Source organism: Notolepis coatsorum (genome assembly GCF_963971535.1).
Source record: "Notolepis coatsorum genome assembly, chromosome: 6".
NCBI lineage: Eukaryota > Metazoa > Chordata > Actinopteri > Aulopiformes > Paralepididae > Notolepis > Notolepis coatsorum.
This window is the reverse complement of record NC_140170.1, coordinates 4,833,217-4,858,415: the sequence shown is the minus strand read 5'-3', so window position 1 is coordinate 4,858,415 and position 25,199 is coordinate 4,833,217. Positions and strand designations below refer to the sequence as shown.

Genomic DNA, 25,199 nt, shown 5'->3' with positions numbered 1-25,199 from the left:
TGCACTGGCTCCCCATGGCCGCTCGAATCCGCTTCAAGGCCCTCGACCTGGCATACCGTGCGGCGAAGGGAACGGCTCCCGCCTACCTCCGGTCAATGGTCTCTAACTACACACCCTCAAGACCCCTACGCTCTGCATCTTCTGGCCGCCTCAGACCCACTCCTATCCGAGCTCCGGGAGGGTCATCAAAGAGAAGCAGGCTATTCTCAGTCCTTGCCCCACAATGGTGGAACGAACTGCCCACCCCAGTTAGGACAGCCGAAACCCGTCCAATTTTTCGCCGTCGACTAAAGACGCACATCTCCAATCATGATCTGAAATGAAAAAAATAAGCAAAAAAACCTAACCCTAACTAACCTTACTGTCATGCACTGTCATGTGCGTGCGATTAATCGATTACTCATGGCTATGAGAAAACTCTTAAATTATTAATAATTTTTATGAAATTTGTTTTTTATTCTTTTTATTTATTAATCTTTTTACATATTTGTTTCACAAATATTTATGTGTAAGATTATAACCGTTTGTTGGTTTCATTAAACATACACGTGAATGAACAAAATTAACTTTTAATAAATTAAAAAAAATATATATATATATTCAAATATATATATAATATATATATTCTTTTGTTTTTTTTCCCTCCATGAGTAATACACGATAACTAGCAATAGCATGCGATCAATTGATCTCGATTTTTCCTAAAAATGCCCATCCCTAGTTTATACCGTCCACCCCTACCATACAGGGAGTTCTAATGAGTATGATAGTATCACCATTAGGGGTGTAACGGTACACAAAAACCACGGTACGGTACGTACCTCGGTTTTGAAGTCAAGGTTCGGTACGGTTTTCCGTACAGTGGGGGAAAGTTTGGCTTTCCATGTTCGACTCAGGGGTGATGTAGTGTGCAGTAACTAATTGTACTTGTAGGGCTGTCAACGAATATTCTATATTGAAATTAATAATCGACTTGTAAAAAGATTTAAAAAAATGATATTAGATTGTGAAAAAAACAGCCCCCGGTGGGCGGTCGTTAGTGGTTAACATACCGTTGTATTCGTTCGGTACACTACACAGCCGTTCTGTACGGTACGGTACACACTGAAACTTGTTTGGTACGGATACATGTACCTTTAAATTACACCCCTAATCACCATACAGGGAGTTCTAATGAGAATGATAGTATCAGGGAGTTCTAATGATAATGATAGTCACCATACAGGGAGTCCTAATGAGAATGATAGTCACCATACAGGGAGTCCTAATGAGAATGATAGTATCAGGGAGTCCTAATGAGAATGATAGTCACCATACAGGGAGTCCTAATGAGAATGATAGTCACCATACAGGGAGTCCTAATGAGAATGATAGTATCAGGGAGTCCTAATGAGAATGATAGTATCAGGGAGTTCTAATGATAATGATAGTCACCATACAGGGAGTCCTAATGAGAATGATAGTCACCATACAGGGAGTCCTAATGAGAATGATAGTATCAGGGAGTCCTAATGAGAATGATAGCATCAGGGATAGGGATGGGTACCTTTCACATTTGAACCGATACCGGTACCTGTGAATCGATACCGGTACCCAACGGTACCTTTTTTCGGTACTTTAGTCTCAAGAAATTTAATTTACCTACCTCAGTCGTAAAAAAAATCCAAACTTCAAATGACTACAATTTCGACAGTTTTCGGCTCGTCATTGCTCCGACTGCTTTGTTGTTGAATCAAGTCAAATCCTAGGTAAGCATATATTGTGCGTGTGAACGTTGACATGAAAAAAAAGAAAGAAAAAAAAGAAAAAATTCTGTATCTCACTTGATTCGATACTCGGTAGTACCGACATGTTTCCGTTCGGTACCTCAAAAGTACCGAATTCGGTACCCATCCCTAATCAGGGAGTTCTAATGAGAATGATAGCATCAGGGAGTTCTAATGAGAATGATAGCATCAGGGAGTTCTAATGAGAATGATAGCATCAGGGAGTTCTAATGAGAATGATAGCACCAGGGAGTTCTAATGAGAATGATAGCATCAGGGAGTTCTAATGAGAATGATAGCATCAGGGAGTTCTAATGAGAATGATAGCATCAGGGAGTTCTAATGAGAATGATAGCATCACCATACAGGGAGTTCCAATGAGAATGATAGCATCACCATACAGGGAGTTCCAATGAGAATGATAGCATCACCATACAGGGAGTTCCAATGAGAATGATAGCATCACCATACAGGGAGTTCTGATGAGCAGGATAACGTTCACCTTAGACTGATCCCAAACCTGTCTGGTCCTAATGACATCCACATGATTAGCAGGTGTATTGATGATATCCTGGAAAGTGGTTTCCTGAGGAGTGGTACCCTGAAGCTACCCAGCACATGATCACCCCCACCCTCATCCACCTCCACTGGCCCCCCATCAAATCCCGCATCACCTACAAAACCCTCCTGCTCACTTACAAATCCCTCCACACTCTGGCACCTCAGTACCTCACTGACCTCCTCCACCCCTACACTCAGTCACGGTCCCTGCAATCCACAGACACTAGTCAGCTCTCCATTCCCCGAACCAGACTGCGGACCTTCGGGGACAGAGCTTTCAGTGTGGCAGCTCCCACCCTCTGGAACTCCCTCCCCGCAGAACTCTGCAGCGCCCCAACTCTGGACTCATTCAAAAAACTCCTCAAAACCCACCTCTTCAACTTGGCCTTTAAACCCCTAATTTCTCACTTTGTATGTTGTGTCTGTCCACTATGTTTGTTACTTTTGTTATTTTCCCCCCTATGTAAAGCTACCTTGGGCCTTCTGAAAGGCGCTATATAAAACTAAGTTATTATTATTATTATTGCTACCCTGAAGCTATCCTGAACCTACCCTGAAGCTACCCGTGTGACATTGTTTGATAAGATAACATATTCCTTTATTGACCCCCTGGGGAAAATGTGGGCGTCTTAGCAGCATGGTACAGGTATGGGCAGGCAGGTAATAGCATTAATAATAGTTATGTCCTTTTATTACCCTTTTATTACCTGTACCTCCCCTCCCCTTCCCCATGCTGCTTTGACGCCCGATTTTCCCCAAGGGGATCAATAAAATAACATCTTGTCTTATGGAGCCGTCTCTGTCCAGTAGGTGTCAGCAATGAGCCACTGTCTGAAAGGGGAAATGTTCAGGAGGTGCTCCTGTGTGCGTTCACATACAGGCCAGGCTGTAGCTCACGGTATGATGTCATCCCCTCAGGTCCGCCCCGGATGGAGCCCCGCAAGGCAGCCGCCGCCTGCAGCAGACCCAGGCCCAGGTGGACGAGGTACCGACCGCTCTCTTAAAGGAACACGTACACATTAGGCTTCTTAACCCTTTCACTGCCACACTACCAAACGGTTAACCCTTTCACCTGATTAACCCTTTACTATCACACTACCGACGGTAACGGTAGTGTGATAGTAAAGGGTTAACCTTCTGTAGTGTGGCAGTGAAATGGTTAAAGGAACACGCACATATTATGTTTCTTAAACCCATTTAGACCTAAAAACGCCTGCTAAAAACGCCTATTAAAACCTATGCAATTATTCTACACAATCTCAACCTGAGGGTTTTTTGGAAAGATTTTCAGAATTGTCAATCTTCACTAAAACCTTTTATATCTCAGGCTCTGGAGCAGGTAGAAACATGAAATGAAAACCATTTGATAGATTACAACTTGGGCTTTTATTTGAACATCATTAATTTACTATAATGTTCATTGACATTTATAAAAAAGAATCTATAAACAACAACAAATATAAAATACTAAATATAAGATACTGCCACCTAGCATGATTCAGCCGACATTGCAATCTTTTTTTTTATTTATTTTTTTTTATTATCTTTCTTCCCCTCCTTTTTCCCGATTTTTCTCCCATCCCACCCTTCCTGGTTGTTGCGTACTGTCCCCTACTGTTGGTCCGGGAGACCGGAGACTGTCGCATGCTTTCCTCCGACGCATGTGCAGCCTGGGGCAGGCCAACCTGGCCGCGCAGGTTCTCACCGGGGAGAGTGTAGCGTGTGGGAGGCCACACTATCTCTCCTCAGATCCAACCCTCGCTGAGCAGGCGCCCCGACCGAACTGTAGGGGTCGCTGTCCACAACGCCCAGGACCCACCCTTCAGCTTCCCACCCCCTGATACAGCCAATTGTATCAGCGTGAGAGGACAGCCAAGCTGATAGCAACGCCGGGAGCTGGATTCGAACAGGCGAATCCTAGTGTCGACATTGCAATCTTGATGTCTCAGAATGAGTCCCAATGATACACTGAGGTCTGTGAGACTGTATAGAATATTAAAATCAAATAAAAGAAAAAATTATGAAAACGATCGAACCGCTGGCGAGATAACCCGAGAAATGTCGGATCTGGCGCTGAAAGTGTTAATAAAAAAATAAAAATAATTAAAATCCCAAAGCATTCCCCCACATGTATTTCAGCGAATCACAGCACTTTTCATTACTCACATACCTTGAAAATGGCGACACTGTCTGAAATGACCTAAACGTTGCATCAGGTCTTAAAGCTAACTACACGCACATGTAGCATCCAGCCTTAAAGGTATAAACACACGCATGCAGCATCAGGTCTAAATGGGTTAAAGGAACATGCACACATTAGCTTCTTAAAGGAACACGCACACATTATGCTTTTAAAGGAACATGCACACATTATGGGAAAGTTCATTTTCATTTCAAACCATTATTTCAACTCGTGAGACACTGAGGTTCCCCTCATTTACAGCGACGACGAGCTCACAAAACAAGCAATTTATTGTTTATTTGTTTATCAGCAATTCCAGACATAGGCAGAGCAAGAGAAGGAAGAACCTTCAGCTTCAGTGTGTAAACAAATACCAATGATGGTTACGCCTTTCAACCAGAGAAGGCCATCCAACCTTTTCATAAAGGACACAGTGGTGGGCATCATATCTGTCAACAGTAATTAGATAGCAAGCTAGCCTAGCTTAGCACAAATTAATGAGTATCCACTTCTATTAATTTGTGCTAAGCTAGGCTAGCTTGCAGCCGGATAGCTTTCTACTGAACGCACAGAGAGGAAACTGGTATCTATCTTCTTGTCTCTCTCTGGAGAAGACGGTAAGCGTATTTCCCATAATGTCGGCGTGTTCCTTTTAACACTACTTTGGAACTTTGCTGAGTTTCTTAGTCAAGGCACTATGCATACTCTAGGCTATGGATTTGAAGTGAGTTCATCTTTGCCTTGTGAATCAAAATCAGAAAGGTCTTTATTGCCAAGTATACTTTCACATACAAGGAATTAGCTTTGGACGTTACTGGTGTGACATTAGCGGACAGACATTAACGGATGGATAATACAATAAAGTGGTGGAGTAGAGTAAAATGAAATATGAGCTAAGTTAAGCACAATAGAAGAATATATTTATGAAATAAAATATAGGCCAGGGCTGTACGACTGTATAAGAGGTTGAATATAATTATGTGGGATATAAACTAAATTAAATATAGCTCAATAGATGGATATAGTACAATTATAAGTAAAAAATAAAGTAGGCATGTGACCTTGTGAACGGACAGATGATCATATTAAACTGGAAAGCTGTCAGAAATACGTGTGTGTGTGTGCGTGCGTGCGTGCGTGTGCAGGTGGTGGACATCATGCGTGTGAATGTGGACAAGGTGCTGGAGAGAGACCAGAAGTTGTCTGAGCTGGACGACCGAGCAGACGCTCTGCAGGCGGGAGCCTCCCAGTTTGAGACCAGCGCCGCCAAACTGAAGAGGAAGTACTGGTGGAAAAACTGCAAGGTGAAGAGACCTTCTGTTTCTGTCCCGTTGATACCTTTAAACTACTGTTTCTGTCCCGTTGATACCTTTAAACTACCGTTTCTGTCCTGTTGATACCTTTACACTACTGTTTCTGTCCTGTTGATACCTTTAAACTACTGTTTCTGTCCTGTTGATACCTTTACACTACTGTTTCTGTCCTGTTGATACCTTTACACTACTGTTTCTGTCCTGTTGATACCTTTAAACTACTGTTTCTGTCCTGTTGATACCTTTAAACTACTGTTTCTGTCCCGTTGATACCTTTAAACTACCGTTTCTGTCCTGTTGATACCTTTAAACTACTGTTTCTGTCCCGTTGATACCTTTACACTACTGTTTCTGTCCCGTTGATACCTTTACACTACTGTTTCTGTCCCGTTGATACCTTTAAACTACCGTTTCTGTCCTGTTGATACCTTTACACTACTGTTTCTGTCCTGTTGATACCTTTAAACTACTGTTTCTGTCCTGTTGATACCTTTAAACTACTGTTTCTGTCCTGTTGATACCTTTAAACTACTGTTTATGTCCTGTTGATATCTTTAAACTACTGTTTCTGTCCTGTTGATACCTCTAAACTACTGTTTCTGTCCTGTTGATACTTTTAAACTACTGTTTCTGTTCTGTTGATACCTTTAAACTACTGTTTCTGTCCTGTTGATACCTTTAAACTACTGTTTATGTCCTGTTGATACCTTTAAACTACTGTTTATGTCCTGTTGATACCTCTAAACTACTGTTTATGTCCTGTTGATACCTTTAAACTACTGTTTCTGTCCTGTTGATACCTCTAAACTACTGTTTCTGTCCTGTTGATACCTCTAAACTACTGTTTCTGTCCTGTTGATACCTCTAAACTACTGTTTATGTCCTGTTGATACCTCTAAACTACTGTTTATGTCCTGTTGATACCTCTAAACTACTGTTTCTGTCCTGTTGATACCTCTAAACTACTGTTTATGTCCTGTTGATACCTCTAAACTACTGTTTCTGTTCTGTTGATACCTCTAAACTACTGTTTCTGTCCTGTTGATACCTCTAAACTACTGTTTATGTCCTGTTGATACCTCTAAACTACTGTTTATGTCCTGTTGATACCTCTAAACTACTGTTTCTGTCCTGTTGATACCTCTAAACTACTGTTTATGTCCTGTTGATACCTTTAAACTACTGTTTATGTCCTGTTGATACCTCTAAACTACTGTTTATGTCCTGTTGATACCTTTAAACTACTGTTTATGTCCTGTTGATACCTCTAAACTACTGTTTCTGTCCTGTTGATACCTTTAACTACTGTTTATGTTCTGTTGATACCTCTAAACTACTGTTTCTGTCCTGTTGATACCTTTACACTACTGTTTCTGTCCTGTTGATACCTTTAAACTACTGTTTATGTCCTGTTGATACCTTTAAACTACTGTTTCTGTCCTGTTGATACCTTTAAACTACTGTTTCTGTTCTGTTGATACCTCTAAACTACTGTTTATGTTCTGTTGATACCTCTAAACTACTGTTTCTGTCCTGTTGATACCTTTAACTACTGTTTATGTTCTGTTGATACCTCTAAACTACTGTTTATGTTCTGTTGATACCTTTACACTACTGTTTCTGTCCTGTTGATACCTTTAAACTACTGTTTATGTCCTGTTGATACCTTTAAACTACTGTTTCTGTCCTGTTGATACCTTTACACTACTGTTTCTGTCCTGTTGATACCTTTACACTACTGTTTCTGTCCTGTTGATACCTTTAAACTACTGTTTCTGTCCTGTTGATACTTTTAAACTACTGTTTCTGTTCTGTTGATACCTTTACACTACTGTTTCTGTTCTGTTGATACCTTTACACTACTGTTTCTGTCCTGTTGATACCTTTAAACTACTGTTTCTGTCCTGTTGATACCTTTAAACTACTGTTTCTGTCCCGTTGATATCTTTAAACTACTGTTTCTGTCCTGTTGATACCTTTAGTTTAAACTAGGGATGCTCGATATTGGCTTTTTTTACCGATACACCGATATTGTCCAACTCTTAATTTCCGATACCGATATTAACCGATATCAACCGATACCGATATATGCAGGGTTTCGCCCCCCAAAAAACGGAATAATTTCAGGTAATTAACATTACATATCTCTTGTTGTGTAATTAACACAACATTATGCATACTTTGACAATAAATAAAATAATAATTTGTTCTTACTTGCCTGGGTAAATAAAGGTTAAATAAATGTAAAAAAAAAAATGAAAACGGATACCGATATTTTCCAATATCATATTTTTATGCCGATATCGGTAGGACGATAATATCGGACATCCCTAGTTTAAACTACTGTTTCTGTTCTGTTGATACCTTTAAACTACTGTTTATGTCTTGTTGATACCTTTAGTTTAAACTACTGTTTCTGTCCTGTTGATACATCTAAACTACTGTTTCTGTTCTGTTGATACCTTTAAACTACTGTTTATGTCCTGTTGATACCTTTAAACTACTGTTTATGTCCTGTTGATACCTCTAAACTACTGTTTCTGTTCTGTTGATACCTTTAAACTACTGTTTCTGTCCTGTTGATACCTTTAAACTACTGTTTATGTCCTGTTGATACCTTTAAACTACTGTTTATGTCCTGTTGATACCTCTAAACTACTGTTTCTGTTCTGTTGATACCTTTAAACTACTGTTTATGTCCTGTTGATACCTTTAAACTACTGTTTCTGTTCTGTTGATACCTCTAAACTACTGTTTCTGTCCTGTTGATACCTTTAAACTACTGTTTCTGTCCTGTTGATACCTTTAAACTACTGTTTCTGTCCTGTTGATACCTCTAAACTACTGTTTATGTCCTGTTGATACCTTTACACTACTGTTTATGTCCTGTTGATACCTCTAAACTACTGTTTCTGTTCTGTTGATACCTTTACACTACTGTTTATGTCCTGTTGATACCTCTAAACTACTGTTTCTGTCCTGTTGATACCTTTAAACTACTGTTTCTGTCCTGTTGATACCTTTAAACTACTGTTTCTGTCCTGTTGATACCTTTAAACTACTGTTTATGTCCTGTTGATACCTCTAAACTACTGTTTCTGTTCTGTTGATACCTTTACACTACTGTTTCTGTTCTGTTGATACCTCTAAACTACTGTTTCTGTCCTGTTGATACCTCTAAACTACTGTTTATGTCCTGTTGATACCTTTAAACTACTGTTTATGTCCTGTTGATACCTTTAAACTACTGTTTATGTCCTGTTGATACCTCTAAACTACTGTTTCTGTCCTGTTGATACTTTTAAACTACTGTTTCTGTTCTGTTGATACCTTTAAACTACTGTTTCTGTCCTGTTGATACTTTTAAACTACTGTTTCTGTTCTGTTGATACCTTTAAACTACTGTTTATGTCCTGTTGATACCTTTACACTAACTACTGTTACCATAATGTCTTATTGATTCACAAGAATAATGTAGATGGTAAATGGTGCATGTATATAACAGCTTTTATCCAAAGCGCTTTACAATTCTGTTCCTCACATTCACCCATTCACTCACACATTCACACACACCGACGGTGGAGGCGACCATGCAAGGTGCCAACCTCCTGCTCACCAGGAGCAGTTAGGGGTTAAGTGTCTTGGTCACAGTGGTGCCTGGCTCTGAATGGACTGTGTCTCTGTCCCTTGCAGATGTGGGCCATCCTGATCGCTGTCATCGTCATCATCATTGTCATCATCATTAGTAAGTAACACCCTAGGATTTATTAGAAAATTTGGTGCCCTAATGATGAGCACTCAATGAAGAAACCCACTTCCATTGCCAAGAGAAAGTCTAACATGCCTTTACATGTTATTCTATGGAAATCCACACAACAAATGTATTGTTTTATTTTTTATTTAACCAGGCAGGTCGATTAAGAAAAAATTATCATTTACAATGACGGCCCGGCGAGAGGACAAAAGGAACTCTCGAAGGCTAACAGGGAAAGGGGTCAAAAGGTTATATAGAATTAAATAGAATAGAGACAGACAATGCATACATCAGAGGTAAGGGAAATAATTAAAACGCACATCAAACGAACAACCAAATAAAATTACTAGTATGTATTACATGGCTTATAACAGCCCTCAAACAGCATTGCTAACTTCAACAGATCGGTGCCCTGTTATGTCAGCTCCAGGTATTGACAATGTGATGCTACATACCCTACCACATGACCCCTAATGATGCCACAACCTAACGTGTAGATAGATAGATGCTACATATCCTACCACATGACCCCTAATGACCACAACCCAACATGTAGATAGATAGATGCTACATACCCTACCACAGTGGTTCCCAAACTGTGGTGCGCGAGCGCCCTCTAGGTGGTGCGTGACATGAAAAGGCTAATGGCGGTGCTATGGTGTTATTTTACTAATAAATATAACTAATATACATTATTTCAAATGGGGATATTCACTGTGTAAATCCTGAAATTCAAGAAACGTTTGAACCTGTTCCACCCCCCAGGTACCGACCCCTAAATGACATTATGATCATAGATCCATATTTTTCAGTGATGCAAAAAAATTAGCGATTTTAAAATCAAACGTTTTCAAGTATTAACACCACTAACATGTAACAAAAGCATGTAGAATGTATATTATCATCAATACGTTAGTTTAGCTAAAGGTTAAAAGTGCCAAAAGATAGTTTTAAGTTTTCGATTTGCGATCGTCTGGCCAAGCCGAAACCGGAAATGGACATTTTGAACCATGGGAATTGTAGTCTTTTTGCAGCCATTTTGTAGAGGACATACATAGCTGTCGACCAGCGTTGGAATTTTTCCTAACTACACTTCCTGTCACATACTGTAGTGGTTCAAAGTTCAGCGTTCTGAATGAATCATATCAATAATTGTTATGATTCGCGATAATAAGCCACAAAAGGTAACGTTTTTGACAAATATTGAAACGCAGTTAGTTTCTCCTCCCTATTGTTAGCATGTAGGAACAATTAGATCTGAAATTAGTTTCAAAACGGTTGCACTGTGGGGAAAATAAAAAAGTACAGTAGATTACAGTAGATATCATTATCTGTTCTTATGCATGCCTGGTGATACTAAATCCAAATTGAACTCGGCATTTGAAAGATAATATATGTATATATATATAAATGTGCGAATTGGCTATAATAAGGTAATGTATAAGCATCTATTCTATATTCTATAATAATATTTCAAATAGCATCGGTCCGGATGGGAGAATTCAGTACTGTATCTACAGAACCTTCGGTTTTATCATCTTCCCTTTATTAATTTCCTTCGATTTTTTTGTACACATGATCTCAAGAAGGTACTGAACGAGATCAGTGGCAGTTTTTTAAGTGTGGTCATTATTATCATGGTGTTATTCACTGTCAAAGATGCAAAGAAAAATCATAATTCATATTCTCCTTTGTTTCATCACAATTTAAGCAAGCCTAGTAATAGATACAATATTTCTGACACTGCAGTGTGAATACATTCCCTGAGGTCCATAGATGTACCTAGATACCAAGAATATGCAAATAGCCCTTGTAGAAGTGGAGCAATATTCCATTTACCTAGGTATATATTTTATGCGGATTTTCACATCGTGTGGAACAGGTTAATAAAAAACGTACGTTTTAATAATAATAATTAGGGATGCTCGATATTGGCTTTTTTACCGATATACCGATATTGTCCAACTCTTAATTTCCGATACCGATATCTACCGATATATGCCAAAACTTAATAATTTCAGGTAATTAACATTACATATCTCTTGTTGTGGAATTAACACAACATTATGCACACTTTTGACTATAAATAAAATCAGAATTTGTTCTTACTTGCTAGCCTGGGTAAATAAAGGTTCTAGAAATGTAAAAAAAAGAAGAAAATGTTTTTTTGAAAACCGATACAGATATTTCCGATATCACATTTTAATGCCGATATCGGCCGATAATATCGGTAGGCCGATAATATCGGACATCCCTATTAATAATAAACAATAATGTCTCGGGCGTGTCTGACACAGGTGTGCTTCATCTGTGCACGGAGACCGGCAACAATTTTTTCTAACGGAAACCCATTGGGTTAGCTAGGTCGGGAGGTGACGGGGTGCACGGTCAAAAAAGTTTGGGAACCGCTGCCCTACCACATGACCCCTAATGGCCACCACAACCCAACATGTAGATAAACAGGCAGTGAGAGCAGCACATCACCAGTCAAGTGGGCGCCTCTCTTCACGGGTGTTTCCTCAAGTTAGGCCCACAACACCTTGAGATTTAGTTCTAGCTTCCCAGAACCACCTCCGGGACCCACACGCAGAACTTCCTTGTGTTTTCCTATTACAAAAATAGAAGAATTCCTCGTAACAATATCACACGTGAAACAAACGACGGAGAAGAGAAGGAATACTCCCGTGTTTACTTTGGCCTCCAGCCAGGCGACAGAATGAACCCCCGCCAAGCGCCAGTTTCCTCCTTGGTCGGTAACACAGAGGCTACTCGGCCACTTTGGCGTGTACAAAAATGTGTAGCCAACTTTATGAATCGGGGAAGATCTATTTTTAGAACGTATCTTTGAGCACGGCAGCAGCGATAACGATGCACAGCAATATACCCAATGCTTAATGCTTCGCTCTATCTGGGTGCCCTCGCTCTGTCTGGCTGCCCTCTCTATCTGGGTGCCCTCGCTTTGTCTGGGTGCCCTCGCTCTGTCTGGCTGCCCTCTCTCTGTCTGGGTGCCCTCGCTCTATCTGGGTGCCCTCGCTCTATCTGGGTGCCCTCGCTCTATCTGGGTGCCGCACCTAAACCAAGTGCAGTATTTCCATATGAACACGTCTGACGCGGAGAACACGTACCCAAAAGACACACCTCCAACCAGATTCTTGTCCCTAGTGCACGTCTTTAGGGCTTCAGGTGGCGCTAAGCGCGCTGTATCCCTGCGCACCTTTCAGGGTAACGTTAGCATAATATCCACAAGATCCTTCCTCTCTGACGCTCCACCGCTTCTAGCGCCGTCTTCCGGGAACAACTCGCACCGCGCAGGATTTCAGAGCCAGATTTCAAATCATCTGCATTTGAACCCTTTCACTACCACACTACCAAAGGGTTAACCCTTTCACTGTGACAATACAGAAGGTTAAGAACAAAGCGGTGAGGAAGACCGGTAAGGTCGAAACGTCGCATCTACTGCCTTTTTTTGTCTCTTAAATCACCTTGGAACTACAAGTGAGTTGCGAGCCCCGCTTTGTTCTTATGTTATTACTGTTTTTACAGTTTGGCTCAGCACCAACAAACGGAGGATGTGCGTTATTTTTTTTTTTTCTGAATTTCTTCACAATACAGAAGGTTAACACGTCAGGCGGCTGGGTGGCGCAGCGGACATTGCGCTCGTCACCAACGCAAGAGTCACCGGGTTCGAATCCGGCTGTCGCCGTTGCCTCCGGCTTGGGCCGGCCGTCATACTAACTCAATTGGCAGAGTCAGCGGGAGGGAAGTCGAAGGGTGGTAGTCTGGTCGTTGTGAACAGCGACTCCTACAGGTCGGTTGGGGGACGCCTGCACAGCAAAGTCAGGAAAATGGCGGGGGTAGTGTGAGCCTCCCACACGTTACACCTCGCCAAATGAGAGTCCGCGCTGGGCAGGTGAAAAGATGTGACAGGCTGCCTCCACATGTATCGGAGGGGACATGTGATGCAAGGCTTCTATCCTCCCTACAACCGGCCAGTGGGGGGCATATGCGAGCAACGATCAGGACAGGGGAGGGAGAATTGGCACGAGAGGTAAATTGGGATGGGGAGATAAAGGAGGAGAAAAAAGTAGATACAAAAAAAGGTTAACACGTTCACTGCCACATGGCAAAGTGTTAACCCTTTCACAACCACACTACATGAGGTTAACCCTTTCACAACCACACTAGAAGGTTAACCGTCTGTAGTGTGGTAGTGAAAGGTTAACCGTCTGTAGTGTGGTAGTGAAAGGTTAACCGTCTGTAGTGTGGTAGTGAAAGGTTAACCTTCTGTAGTGTGGTAGTGAAAGGGTTAACCTTCTGTAGTGTGGTAGTGAAAGGGTTCAACTAATTAATGTCGACTCATTCCCTCAGTCCACCCAGAACGATGCTAATATTCCTTATGTTTTATGATATTCAATGTCTAAATCACATTGCATGCGTGCACGACAAAGGATAATAGTGATGATCTAGCGTTGATTTCAGGAAGATCCGATAATCAGGCGAAAAATGACAACGTGTTTATTGAATTACACAAAAACGCTGTTTTCGTGTCTTTTCCCTGGAATTGCTCAGAAGCGGCCGGACTATGTTCATATTCAAAACTGTATAAACGGAAATGTACGGATGAAAAAATAATCAGTTTTTTGCACATTGACCAGAAGCAGCTCAATCAGACTCGACAGCGTTATTAGACCCATAGCTATACTATAAAATATAGGTTTAGGTCCACAAAGTACAACTACGTTTACATGGGTTTAATGGACGGCAAGGCCAGGTCACTTCCCAGAAGGGGCGTGGCACTCAATGTGCAGCGGTTCCCAAACTTTTTTGGCCGTGCACCCCCTGTCACCTCCCGACCTAGCTTGCGCACCCCCCAATGGGTTTCTGTTAGAAATTTTTTTTGCTGGTCTCCGTGCACAGATTAAATTTTTTATTTTATCTCTTCCCACGGCGACTATGGAATATGGGAATTTCTTTATTTAATTAAAATGTTCACGACAATACTCTGCCAGCATGTTTAATATCCATAATACTAAAGGTTTGACTAAGATTTGTATGACATTTTATTGTAAAAAAAAAAAAAAAAAAAAATAGAATTTTTACCACCATTAGCCTTTTCATGTCACGCACCACCTAGAGGGCGCTCGCGCACCACAAGGGGTGCGCGCACCACAGTTTGGGAACCACTGTGTTAAAGTAATGGCTTAAGTCACTTTTTGAGGGAAATTATGTGTTTTGTTCTTCATGGCGCTTCATGGTGTGTCTCCAGAGCCACCTCTGAGAAAACTGCCTTCATAAGGGCCCGCGTCCACTTGGCGCATATTTCTGACCGCACGCATCTGTTTTCAATGTATTCCAATGGGGAGGGAGCGCATGCGGCCGCATGCGGCCGCCTCTAGGAAGTGCGCTGCCGTCGGCTTCTTTTCTCAGCTTTTTTGTGCGGTCGAAAGTTGAAACTTTCTCAACTTTCAGAGCGATGCGCTGGGCTCATTTTCAGACAACAAATCACAGCCATTCATCTACCACTCTGTTTGTAACCTGACACCGGAGCTGCCTGCCTGTCTGGCTGTCTCCCACAGACCATTGAGATTCGCGACAAAACTAATAATAATAACTACACGAATACACTACTAAAAAGCTAATAAAAAGCAAAGGGCGAACTGTGGTGTCAGGCAATAACTATATATATAATTAATATACAATAAAGTTATTCAAATATGCTATAATATGTGCAAAACCGCGGCATGGCTGTAGATTTATTTCTGTCATCTACAAGATGCGCTGCATGCCAGCGCTGCCGGCGCACTCCCAGCATGTTTCACGGAGAAATATGCGCTAGGTGGACGCGGCCCTAAGGCTGTCCTGAAGCCTCTTTTTGGGATTCGAATTTCGTCAGGGTTTTTCGAACGGACGTTTGAACCTTTGTTTTTAATTAAAAATACATTTCAAATTCTTTTATTTTATAGTTTTTTTTATATAAATATCCTCAAAACTAAATCCTCAATTTGAATAAAGTGATTAATCTGATTAAATTAGTTTTATTTAATTTTTTATTAAATCAACTTTCTTTAAGGAATATAACTCATCAGTTTCTTTTAATACTATAATATTAGTGTAGCCTAATCTTTATCTGCAACTGTGAAGAAAAACCTCATTGGTTTAAAAATAATGAATAGACACATATATATATATTTTATTAAAAATTCAAATGTTGATTTAGAATTCGAAGGTTCGAACGTTTGGGCTCAGCCCTACTGCTTCATGATGCTTCATGACGCTTCTCTAGAGGCCACCTCTGGGGAAAACTGCCCTCATCCATGAGAAGATCGTGCTGTGTTCCTTCCAACCCAGTTGTGAAATCATTAATGCATACCATATATTCTACATTTGGTTCAGTTTATTCAGATTTTTTTCAAAACTTGGAAAAGACGACACACAAGCCGTTATTTTAAGAAGGTGACGTTTATATTCTGCGTAGAATCTTCCGCACTGACCTCCCCCCTTCTTCTGTCCCTCAGTCTGGTCCCAGTCATAGAGGAGGAGAAGGAAGAGGAGGGAATCATGGAGGAGGAGGAGGAGGAAGAGGAGGAGGAGCAGCGAGAGCAGAATGAATGTCTCGGAGGAAGAGGACGTTGTTTAACTTCTACTGAGCTCCACCGCTACTTGCCCCCCCGCTGAGGCTCTTCATGCCTGGTCCTGGTTACTGTGTGTGTGTCTGTCAGTGTGCGTGTGTGTGTGTGTGTCTGTGCGTGTGTGTGTGTGTGTTCCTATGAGGTCACAATACAGTCTCACCCCTCGTTCCGTTTTTCTTGAACCAGTTCAGTCTCGTCATTGTTACCATTTCATTTCACTTGAAATATCCAGATGCAACCGTTTCCTGTTCCTGCTGCTGCCGTCTCGTCCGCTCTGGGTCCTTCCGTCTGTGGACAGTAGGGCTGACCCCGAATAGTCGACTAATCGATCAAAAGGAGCCGTAGTCGACTGCAAAAAATATTACAAATTATAATACTTTTTTTTTTAAAGCAAAGAAGCCTAGACACTAAAAGTCCACCCTGAAACAGTCTTCCCAGCTGTTTAGAAAAGGCAAATGGTGATGTACATAAAAAGGATGGTTTCACCTTTTTCTTTTAAAGGTGCTGTAAGTAGTATTAGTTCAAATACGTGTTGAGTAGCTCTACACTCTTGACAGCCATCACTGATACAGAGTGTCTGGTCAGTAACATGGGTCTGACAGCCATCACTGATACAGAGTGTCTGGTCAGTAACATGGGTCTGACAGCCATCACTGATATAGAGTGTCTGGTCAGTAACATGGGTCTGACAGCCATCACTGATACAGAGTGTCTGGTCAGTAACATGGGTCTGACAGCCATCACTGATACAGAGTGTCTGGTCAGTAACATGGGTCTGACAGCCATCACTGATACAGAGTGTCTGGTCAATAACATGTGTCTCTCAGTCCCTCCACTCTGCAGTAAACAGCCATCACTGATATAGAGTGTCTGGTCAGTAACATGGGTCTCCCAGTCCCTCCACTCTGCAGTAAACACTAAATACATTTCCTGGTATCCCTTCCCACTTTATCCAATCAGGAGAGAGAACCCTAGATATTTTTTTACTTACTTCAAGAAAGCTTGCCAAGCCAGATGTGCTTACTGCACTGGTAGCTTAGTTTACTTGTTTCAATTACATATTTGCTTAAAACTATTTGAGTTTGAATTTTTTTGCAGTGAGAGTTCTCTCTCCTGATTGGATAAAGTGGGAACAGGATACCAGAAAATGTATTTAGTGTTTACGGCAGAGTGGAGGGACTGGGAGACCCATGTTACTGACCAGACACTCAGTGATGGCTGTCGGAATGTAGAGCTACTATTTTAACATGTACACGCTAAGAAAATACCATTTGCAGCAGCTTTAACCCCGGTTATGTTTAACCCAGGTCATGTTTAACCCAGGTCATGTAACCCAGGTCATGTAACCCAGGTCATGTTTAACCCAGTGTCTGCCATGATGCACCAGTACAGGCAAGTAATATTACCCATTGCTTTAGCACTGAGAATATTTTCTCAAGTTTTCTCACCAGACTCTCAATTCAATCCAACGGGGGAGGAATTGTGAGCTTCCCATTTTGGAAAATGACATGTATCGTAGTTCTGAGTGGCCTGAAGCGCTGGTGAGAGGGTGCAGCGCAGTGAGATGGTGCAGCGCAGTGGTTTGGTGAAATGATGGCTTTGCACTGGTCAACGTGCCCAGCGATGGTTAAAAATGAACCGGGCCTTCACCATTTTTAAGATGAGATATCTTTATTGATCTCCTCGGGGACATGTGGGCGTCATAGCAGCATGGGGGGGGGGGGGGGGGGGGGGGGGGTACAGGTAAACAATATAATTAACTGAATATAAAATATGAGAAAACGAAACAAGGGTGCAGAGGGTCTGTGTGCCCCATGTCTGGGTGTTGGTGCCGCTTCATCAAAGAGCAGCTGGTTCTAAACCAACTGTTTCACACCTGAACTGTCGGTGAAACACCCCCCCCCCCCCCACTCCGTAACGCAGCGCAGGAAGCACGTCCACAACCGCATCTGAGAACGACCTGAATGAAGCAGACGATTTGTAACCCTGTTTGTGTCGAGCCAGAGCCCACTAGAGAGATTGGGGGGGGGTTCTGGTGGGTTCTGGCTGTCGAGTCATTCTGGGGGAAATGAAGGAAGTCCATGAACTAGAGGTCGACTCTGCAGGATCTGAGAAAAGTCCAGTTCATCAAACGGATGCAACATTTAAAACGGAAAATGATTCTTGTAATTTATTGGAACATCACAACATTTGACGATTTCTAACAGTATCAGAAAGTGGATTCTTCCTGAATCTCCAGTGTCACAGGAATCGTAAGGGTTTGATGTTGCGACACTGATTATTCCTTTTTTTTTTTTTTTTTTTTTTTTTTTTGTATGGCATCGAACCCTAGCACCAGCCGAGCCATAACGACTGAATTCATAAACCAATCGGCTGCCTCTGTATGAGAGAACAAACACGCACTCTGGCCTCTGGACTAGAAATGAAGAAGACTGCTTTAAACTGTCCTTAGCAGCAATATATCTTTGTGTAATAGCCTTTGATTCTGTGTGTTGAGAGACGAGCACCTTTTTGTGAAATGCTTTTTTAATGTTAGTCCTCACTGTAATTGGAATCTGATGTGTGGAGTAAATAATCCCCCTTTCCACACATACAATCACATACAACACACACTCTTTGGTTTCCCCCCCGCAGTCTTGACGAAAACAATTAACAATTCCCGAATGCCAATGATCTCTGCCATTCTAACCCCCTAAGTGTGTCTGTGTATATATACGCTGGTGAGAGATGATCTTTGTCTTGTTTTTAAAATGTCTGCCTTTACAATACGACTAGCTCTGTTACAGTCTGTCCGGACCGGAGAGAAACTGCCTTGTAGCACATGTTTGTGACCAGATCTCAAAGCACAACACCATACCTGTGGCCTTGGACGGTAGCCTTATTCATGTTCCTCCTTTGGAGAACAGCCAAAACACAGCCAACCTGCAGGGAGCTTTTAGACCAGCCAGCCAACCTGTAGGGAGCTTTTAGACCAGCCAGCCAACCTGTAGGGAGCTTTTAGACCAGCCAGCCAACCTGTAGGGAGCTTTTAGACCAGCCAGCCAACCTGCAGGGAGCTTTTAGACCAGCCAGCCAACCTGCAGGGAGCTTTTAGACCAGCCAGCCAACATGTAGGGAGCTTTTAGACCAGCCAACCTGCAGGGAGCTTTTAGACCAGCCAGCCAACATGTAGGGAGCTTTTAGACCAGCCAACCTGCAGGGAGCTTTTAGACCAGCCAACCTGCAGGGAGCTTTTAGACCAGCCAGCCAACCTGCAGGGAGCTTTTAGACCAGCCAGCCAACATGTAGGGAGCTTTTAGACCAGCCAACCTGCAGGGAGCTTTTAGACCAGCCAACCTGCAGGGAGCTTTTAGACCAGCCAGCCAACCTGCAGGGAGCTTTTAGACCAGCCAGCCAACCTGTAGGGAGCTTTTAGACCAGCCAACCTGCAGGGAGCTTCTAGACCAGCCAGCCAACCTGCAGGGAGCTTTTAGACCAGCCAGCCAACCTGTAGGGAGCTTTTAGACCAGCCAGCCAACCTGTAGGGAGCTTTTAGACCAGCCAGCCAACCTGCAGGGAGCTTTTAGACCAGCCAGCCAACCTGTAGGGAGCTTTTAGACCAGCCAGCCAACCTGCAGGGAGCTTTTAGACCAGCCAGCCAACCTGCAGGGAGCTTTTAGACCAGCCAACCTGCAGGGAGCTTCTAGACCAGCCAGCCAACCTGCAGGGAGCTTTTAGACCAGCCAGCCAACCTGTAGGGAGCTTTTAGACCAGCCAGCCAACCTGTAGGGAGCTTTTAGACCAGCCAGCCAACCTGCAGGGAGCTTTTAGACCAGCCAACCTGCAGGGAGCTTTTAGACCAGCCAGCCAACCTGTAGGGAGCTTTTAGACCAGCCAACCTGCCATTAGAGCCTCCGAATGCTCTTTCTATGCAACCTGCATACTATTGTACAGCCTGCTTTGGTCTGCTGAGCTCTCTGCTGAGCTTGTTCCATCTCCTGGCTCTCTGCTGCTTGTTCCATCTCCTGGCTCTCTGCTGAGCTTGTCCCATCCTCTGGCTCTCTGCTGAGCTTGTCCCATCCTCTGGGTGTCTGCTGAGCTTGTCCCATCCTCTGGGTGTCTGCTGAGCTTATCCCATCCTCTGGGTGTCTGCACACTGGCCCTCGTCTCAGCAGACTCTGACCAAGACACTCACGCAGCAGTGAGAAGCGGTTTTAATTTAATGCCAACATTTACAGTTATTTCTTTTTGTCCCTTTTTTTTTTATTATTATTAACGGCTTTGCTGTATTGACTAGTATTAGTTAGTACTAACCTTAGAAGAGATTTGTTTATTTTTATTTTTTTGGGAGATGTAGCTCTTTTTTAAGAGAAGAAGTTACGGCAATGGTGCTGCTTAACGTTATGGGTGATCGGTCGTGAGAACACACGGAGTAACCGTCAGAGTGCCTGAACAACACGCCTGCCAGCCGCCAGCCGGTTCACCTCGTCACACTGGTGTTCTGTCTGGAAGAAATGCATTGAAAAGGTTTTGGAATTCATCTTTCTATAGATCTAAATACAGTCCCTCCAGAAATGTGCTGATATTTTTTCTGCGATTGTGACCAAAAGCACTTAATGTTGCCGTGGCTTTGGAAAAATGCTCTGTTTTGTGTTTACTTAGCTTAAAGGAAGGTGCTGGGGCCGAGGGAGATGGGTTGTTAACAAGCACTTTCTTGTAATAAAATTGCAATGATTTAAGGCCATATTTAATGAAAATAAGGCCCTGTATTTATTTAGGTTTAATGATGATTTTTTGATATGAACAAAAATCATTAAAAAAAATTATAATTTAAGTGGGGATTCATCACAATTGCCTACTGGCCCTTGTAGTTTTTGCAAGGAACTGTTGATTGAGGTTATGAAAAATTACTTTTCTGGAGGGATTGTTTTTATTGTTGACCTTGACCTAAGAGGTTCTTAATTAAAAGAAAATACATATAGATCCATTCCAACTAGATGCTTTTTGTATAGAACACGGATGTAATTGTGGCTAACAAGGAAATATTTGAGAATATTTTAATATTCTAGGATGTTTCCAAAGAGGTCTTGTACAGGTAGCAGGCGGCGCCGAGAGCCTTACTTTGAATATCATTGATGTATTGAATAGTCATTATTATCCTTCTCTTTATACGCCTGAATTGTTTTGACCGGTTCATGCCTTGCCTTTGTCCAAATTCTTTAAAGAGTCTATATTGGAAATAAGTGCAATTCTACTCTTTGGTCATGAATGCCTTGTGTCTCGCTTGAATAAAAACTGATTTACCTTTTATCACCAAACCTTGTTTTCATGTTCGTTTTTGGGTCTGTGACTGTCTGACTATGTACTACATCCTCCAGTTTTGCATTATAAGATGAGATGAGATATTCCTGTATTGATCCTCTTGGGGAAATTCAGGCATCATAGCATGGGGGTGGGGAGGTACAGGTATGGGCAGGGTAATGGTAGAAAGTCATACATATAGGCAATAGAATTAGATCTGAATATAGAAATATGAGAAACGGCGTAAACAATATAATTAACTCTGAATACGAAGATATTGTCGTGATGCAGTCTAGAGCACCTGTAGCTACAGACCTTGTAGGGACTAGAGCAGACCACGTCTGATGAGGGATTTGATACATTACATGCCACCTAGAAGACCCTAAATACAAAAGATATCCCTTAACCCAAAACCCCCTATAAAGTGGTATTGCAAGATGGCTTATGTCAATAATGAACCCTTGCGCTGAACAACCATATAAGTCAGTTTTGTACAGCCTATGTATTTGCAATTGTGAATTTTATCTAAATCACTTTTGGGTGTGAAATTCATGATGTTCACAAGGGCTCGCTCACAGCCATGGATAATGCCGTTACGCTAAAGGGAGCAGCCATAGAAAATTTTTCATCTTACAAGTATCTTGGACTATGGCTGGATGAAAAGCTATCTTTTAACGTGCATATTGGAAACCTCAAAGAAACTTAAACTTGTTTTTTTTCTTTCGCAACAAATATTGCTTTTCTTTTGAGGCCAGAAAGAAACTTGTTCAACCACATTCCTGTCTGTAATTGACTATGGTGTCATAATATAAATTATATGCATGCTGCCTCTTCACTGCTAAAAAAGCTAGACAGTGTATTCCATGCTTCTCTGCGCTTCATCACTAGTGCCAAAGGGCTTACTCACCAATGTGTGCTTTATCAAATGGTAGGATGGATCTCTGTACGTACAGAGGAAATCACACATGTATGTTTTTATATATAAGGCTGTCCTAGGGAAGCTTCCCCTATATCTTTCTAGTCTCATTTGCTTTGCCTCTAGCAGCTACCATACCAGGACCACAAGATGGTTTTTAAAAACTCAGAATACACACTACATGACCATATCCATTTAAATACCCTGGTCTCTGCAAATTAAAATCTGTTACATAACTTTCTTACAAGAAGAATGTCGCTGCTTTCTGTAGTCGGGTCCCAACTGCAAAATTACTGTATTACCCTAAATCATAGACTTTTACTATCATGTAGGTGTAGGCTATTCTGTTTGCGTTTTGTTTTTGTGTTTTATGTGATGTATTGTATGCACTTTTATTGTGTGATGTACAGTATCGGACATGTTAATGCTGTTATCTTGGCCAGGTCTTCCTTGCAAGAGAGATATTGTATCTCAATGGGACTTCCTGGTTAAATAAAAGTTAAAAAATAAAAATAAAAAAAAAGTGTGATACAACTATTAAACTTCTCAACCTCTGTCTTTAACTATGAATGAACACAACACGAACTTACCATCTTTAGATAATAAAGTACTCAACTTCTGTCTTTAACTATGAATGAACACTAATTTACCATCTTTCCTCTGAAAACCCGAAACTGACTTTTATGGTCCGTAGTCTGAAGACCAATAGTTTAGCACTTTTTGGGGGCACCTGTGTGCGGCTTTGAGACCCAGAAAACGACCGGTTTAGGGGGGAAATAACCCTTATTTTATAGGTTCCCTTCCCACAATCTATAGGTGTGAGAGAGGGAGAGAGCTGTTTTCTAGCCTCCTCTGTGTGCTGACTGAGGCCTGGTTACATAACAGACACCATTCCTCCCACCGTTTGCTTTGGCCACTAGCCAGATATAGCAGCAGGTCTGACCAGCTATTCCTCGCCGACCTCCAGTGAGATCCCTCCAAGGTACCCATGTACATGTCAAAATACTTCCCAAAGGTCAGTGAATACCACGACCACAACACCAGAGGGAGCTCCACAAATCATGTTAAACCCAGATTCGGCTCAAACAAGGGACTAAACACGTTTAGCAATTATGCCACATCAATGTGGAACGCCCTACCCACAGCTGTAAAGGAATGTGAATCACTACCCACTTTCAAAAACACTCTCAAAGAACACCTTTACACTGGCCCCTGTAAATGTCCTAGCCCAACCCCCTCCAATGTACAGTAAATGACCAAGTATGGTTGTCAATATTCCAATGTACAGTTTTGCTTGTTTGTACAGTGCCCCCCCCCCCCAATGTACAGTAAATTACCTAGTATGGTTGTCAATATTCCAATGTACAGTTTTGCTTGTACAGTTGTACAGTGTTTCCCCCCCCCCCCAACCCCTCCTACCCACCCAACCCCACCCAACCTCCTCCAATGAACAGTTTCTAACTCAAATGTATATACTCCCTTCTTCTGGACTCTTTTTGTATCACAAACAGTACTGTATTTGCAAATCTGGTATGTCATAAATGTATAGATGTAGCAGTACCGTCTATCTGTATGTCATGCATGTCTGTCGTATATTCCTATATGAATATCTATTAATTACAGCACAGTGAGGTTGCTAACTAGAGGAAGGGGAAGATCACAGTGTGATAGAAAACATGGTCCTCGTCTGACTCCCAAAAATAGCCAGTAGAGAATAAGTGTGTACAGCCAGACAACCGGTAGCTATGGTCCAATATTCATTTAATTGCAGCGTGGGCCGAGAGTGGAATAATGCATTGGTTACATACAGGAAACTTCAAGCATAATACATGATTGTACAAAAGGATTTGATGAGGTAAATCACAATAGCCCTCACACGTTGGCTCTTTACATCAAAGACAGTATTGTACATAAATATTAGTCATGTTATTGTGATGTGAATGGGCCGAAGTGATGACGTCACGAGCAGGGACTCAAGTGGCTCATTATTGAACACAGGTGCTTGCGGATTGTGTGCGGGATGAGACGCTGAGACTGTTTGATAATAAGCCAGTGGGACTCAGAGATCGAGGTTGGAGCACGCACGCAGTAACCAGACTCTGTTAGGGCCCGGGGGGTGGGGTCGATCGTGGAGAGTTATCCGCCGGCGATGAAGACAAGCTAGATAGCCGTCCATAGTTCCCGGTAGCAAGAGGAGGGGAGGCTTACCCTCCTGGAGATAGGTAGGGACGGGACATAGAGGGTCTGCGTTACATCGCTCCCAAAAGACTTTATACTTGGCTCGTCCTCGCGGACACCGAGTACGTTACCAGGTGACAAATCCAACTGTATCCTGGAGGACCACCGTGTGCCGGAACATTCGTCCGGAGAGTTGGACGGGGTCCAACGCATCGACCCTCGGAGGGGGTCGCGCCGTGCGGCGAGTTAAGTCCACTGTTACCCACACTTGCACTTAATATAGGATTTTGTATTACAGTCTATTTTTATAACTGTGTAGGCCTACTGTATATATATATTGTATATGGGATATTGTGTAATTTCTATTTACCTTATCTGTATGATACCGTGCCCTTAATTAACCTGCATATTCGACTAGTCCTTTTATATGCCCTATTTATTATATAGCCCAGGCTGGTATATGTTGTATAGATATTGTGTGACCCATTGAAGGGGAACAGGGGAACCAAGAGGGAGGGGTAATTCGGACCTGGGGGGTCTGCTATATTAGTGTGTACAATTGATCCATTATCTCTACCTGTGCCTACTTGGGAGTGTGATTAGCGGGCCGTGTGTGATTA

At 42.1% G+C, this 25,199-nt stretch overlaps 1 protein-coding gene across 1 annotated transcript in view; it reads left to right on the top strand.

The window, feature by feature from the left end:
- vamp3 (vesicle-associated membrane protein 3 (cellubrevin)) overlaps positions 1 to 21,502 on the top strand; it is a 44,637-nt gene extending 23,135 nt beyond the window's left edge. Inside the window, exons 2-5 of the mRNA XM_084317704.1 lie at positions 3,246 to 3,312; positions 5,655 to 5,813; positions 9,516 to 9,567; positions 16,092 to 21,502. Of these exons, the coding sequence (XP_084173830.1) occupies positions 3,246 to 3,312; positions 5,655 to 5,813; positions 9,516 to 9,567; positions 16,092 to 16,108 (295 nt within the window). The 3' untranslated portion in view covers positions 16,109 to 21,502. The remainder of the gene's footprint in view (positions 1 to 3,245; positions 3,313 to 5,654; positions 5,814 to 9,515; positions 9,568 to 16,091) is intronic.
- Positions 21,503 to 25,199: the final 3,697 nt, after the last annotated feature.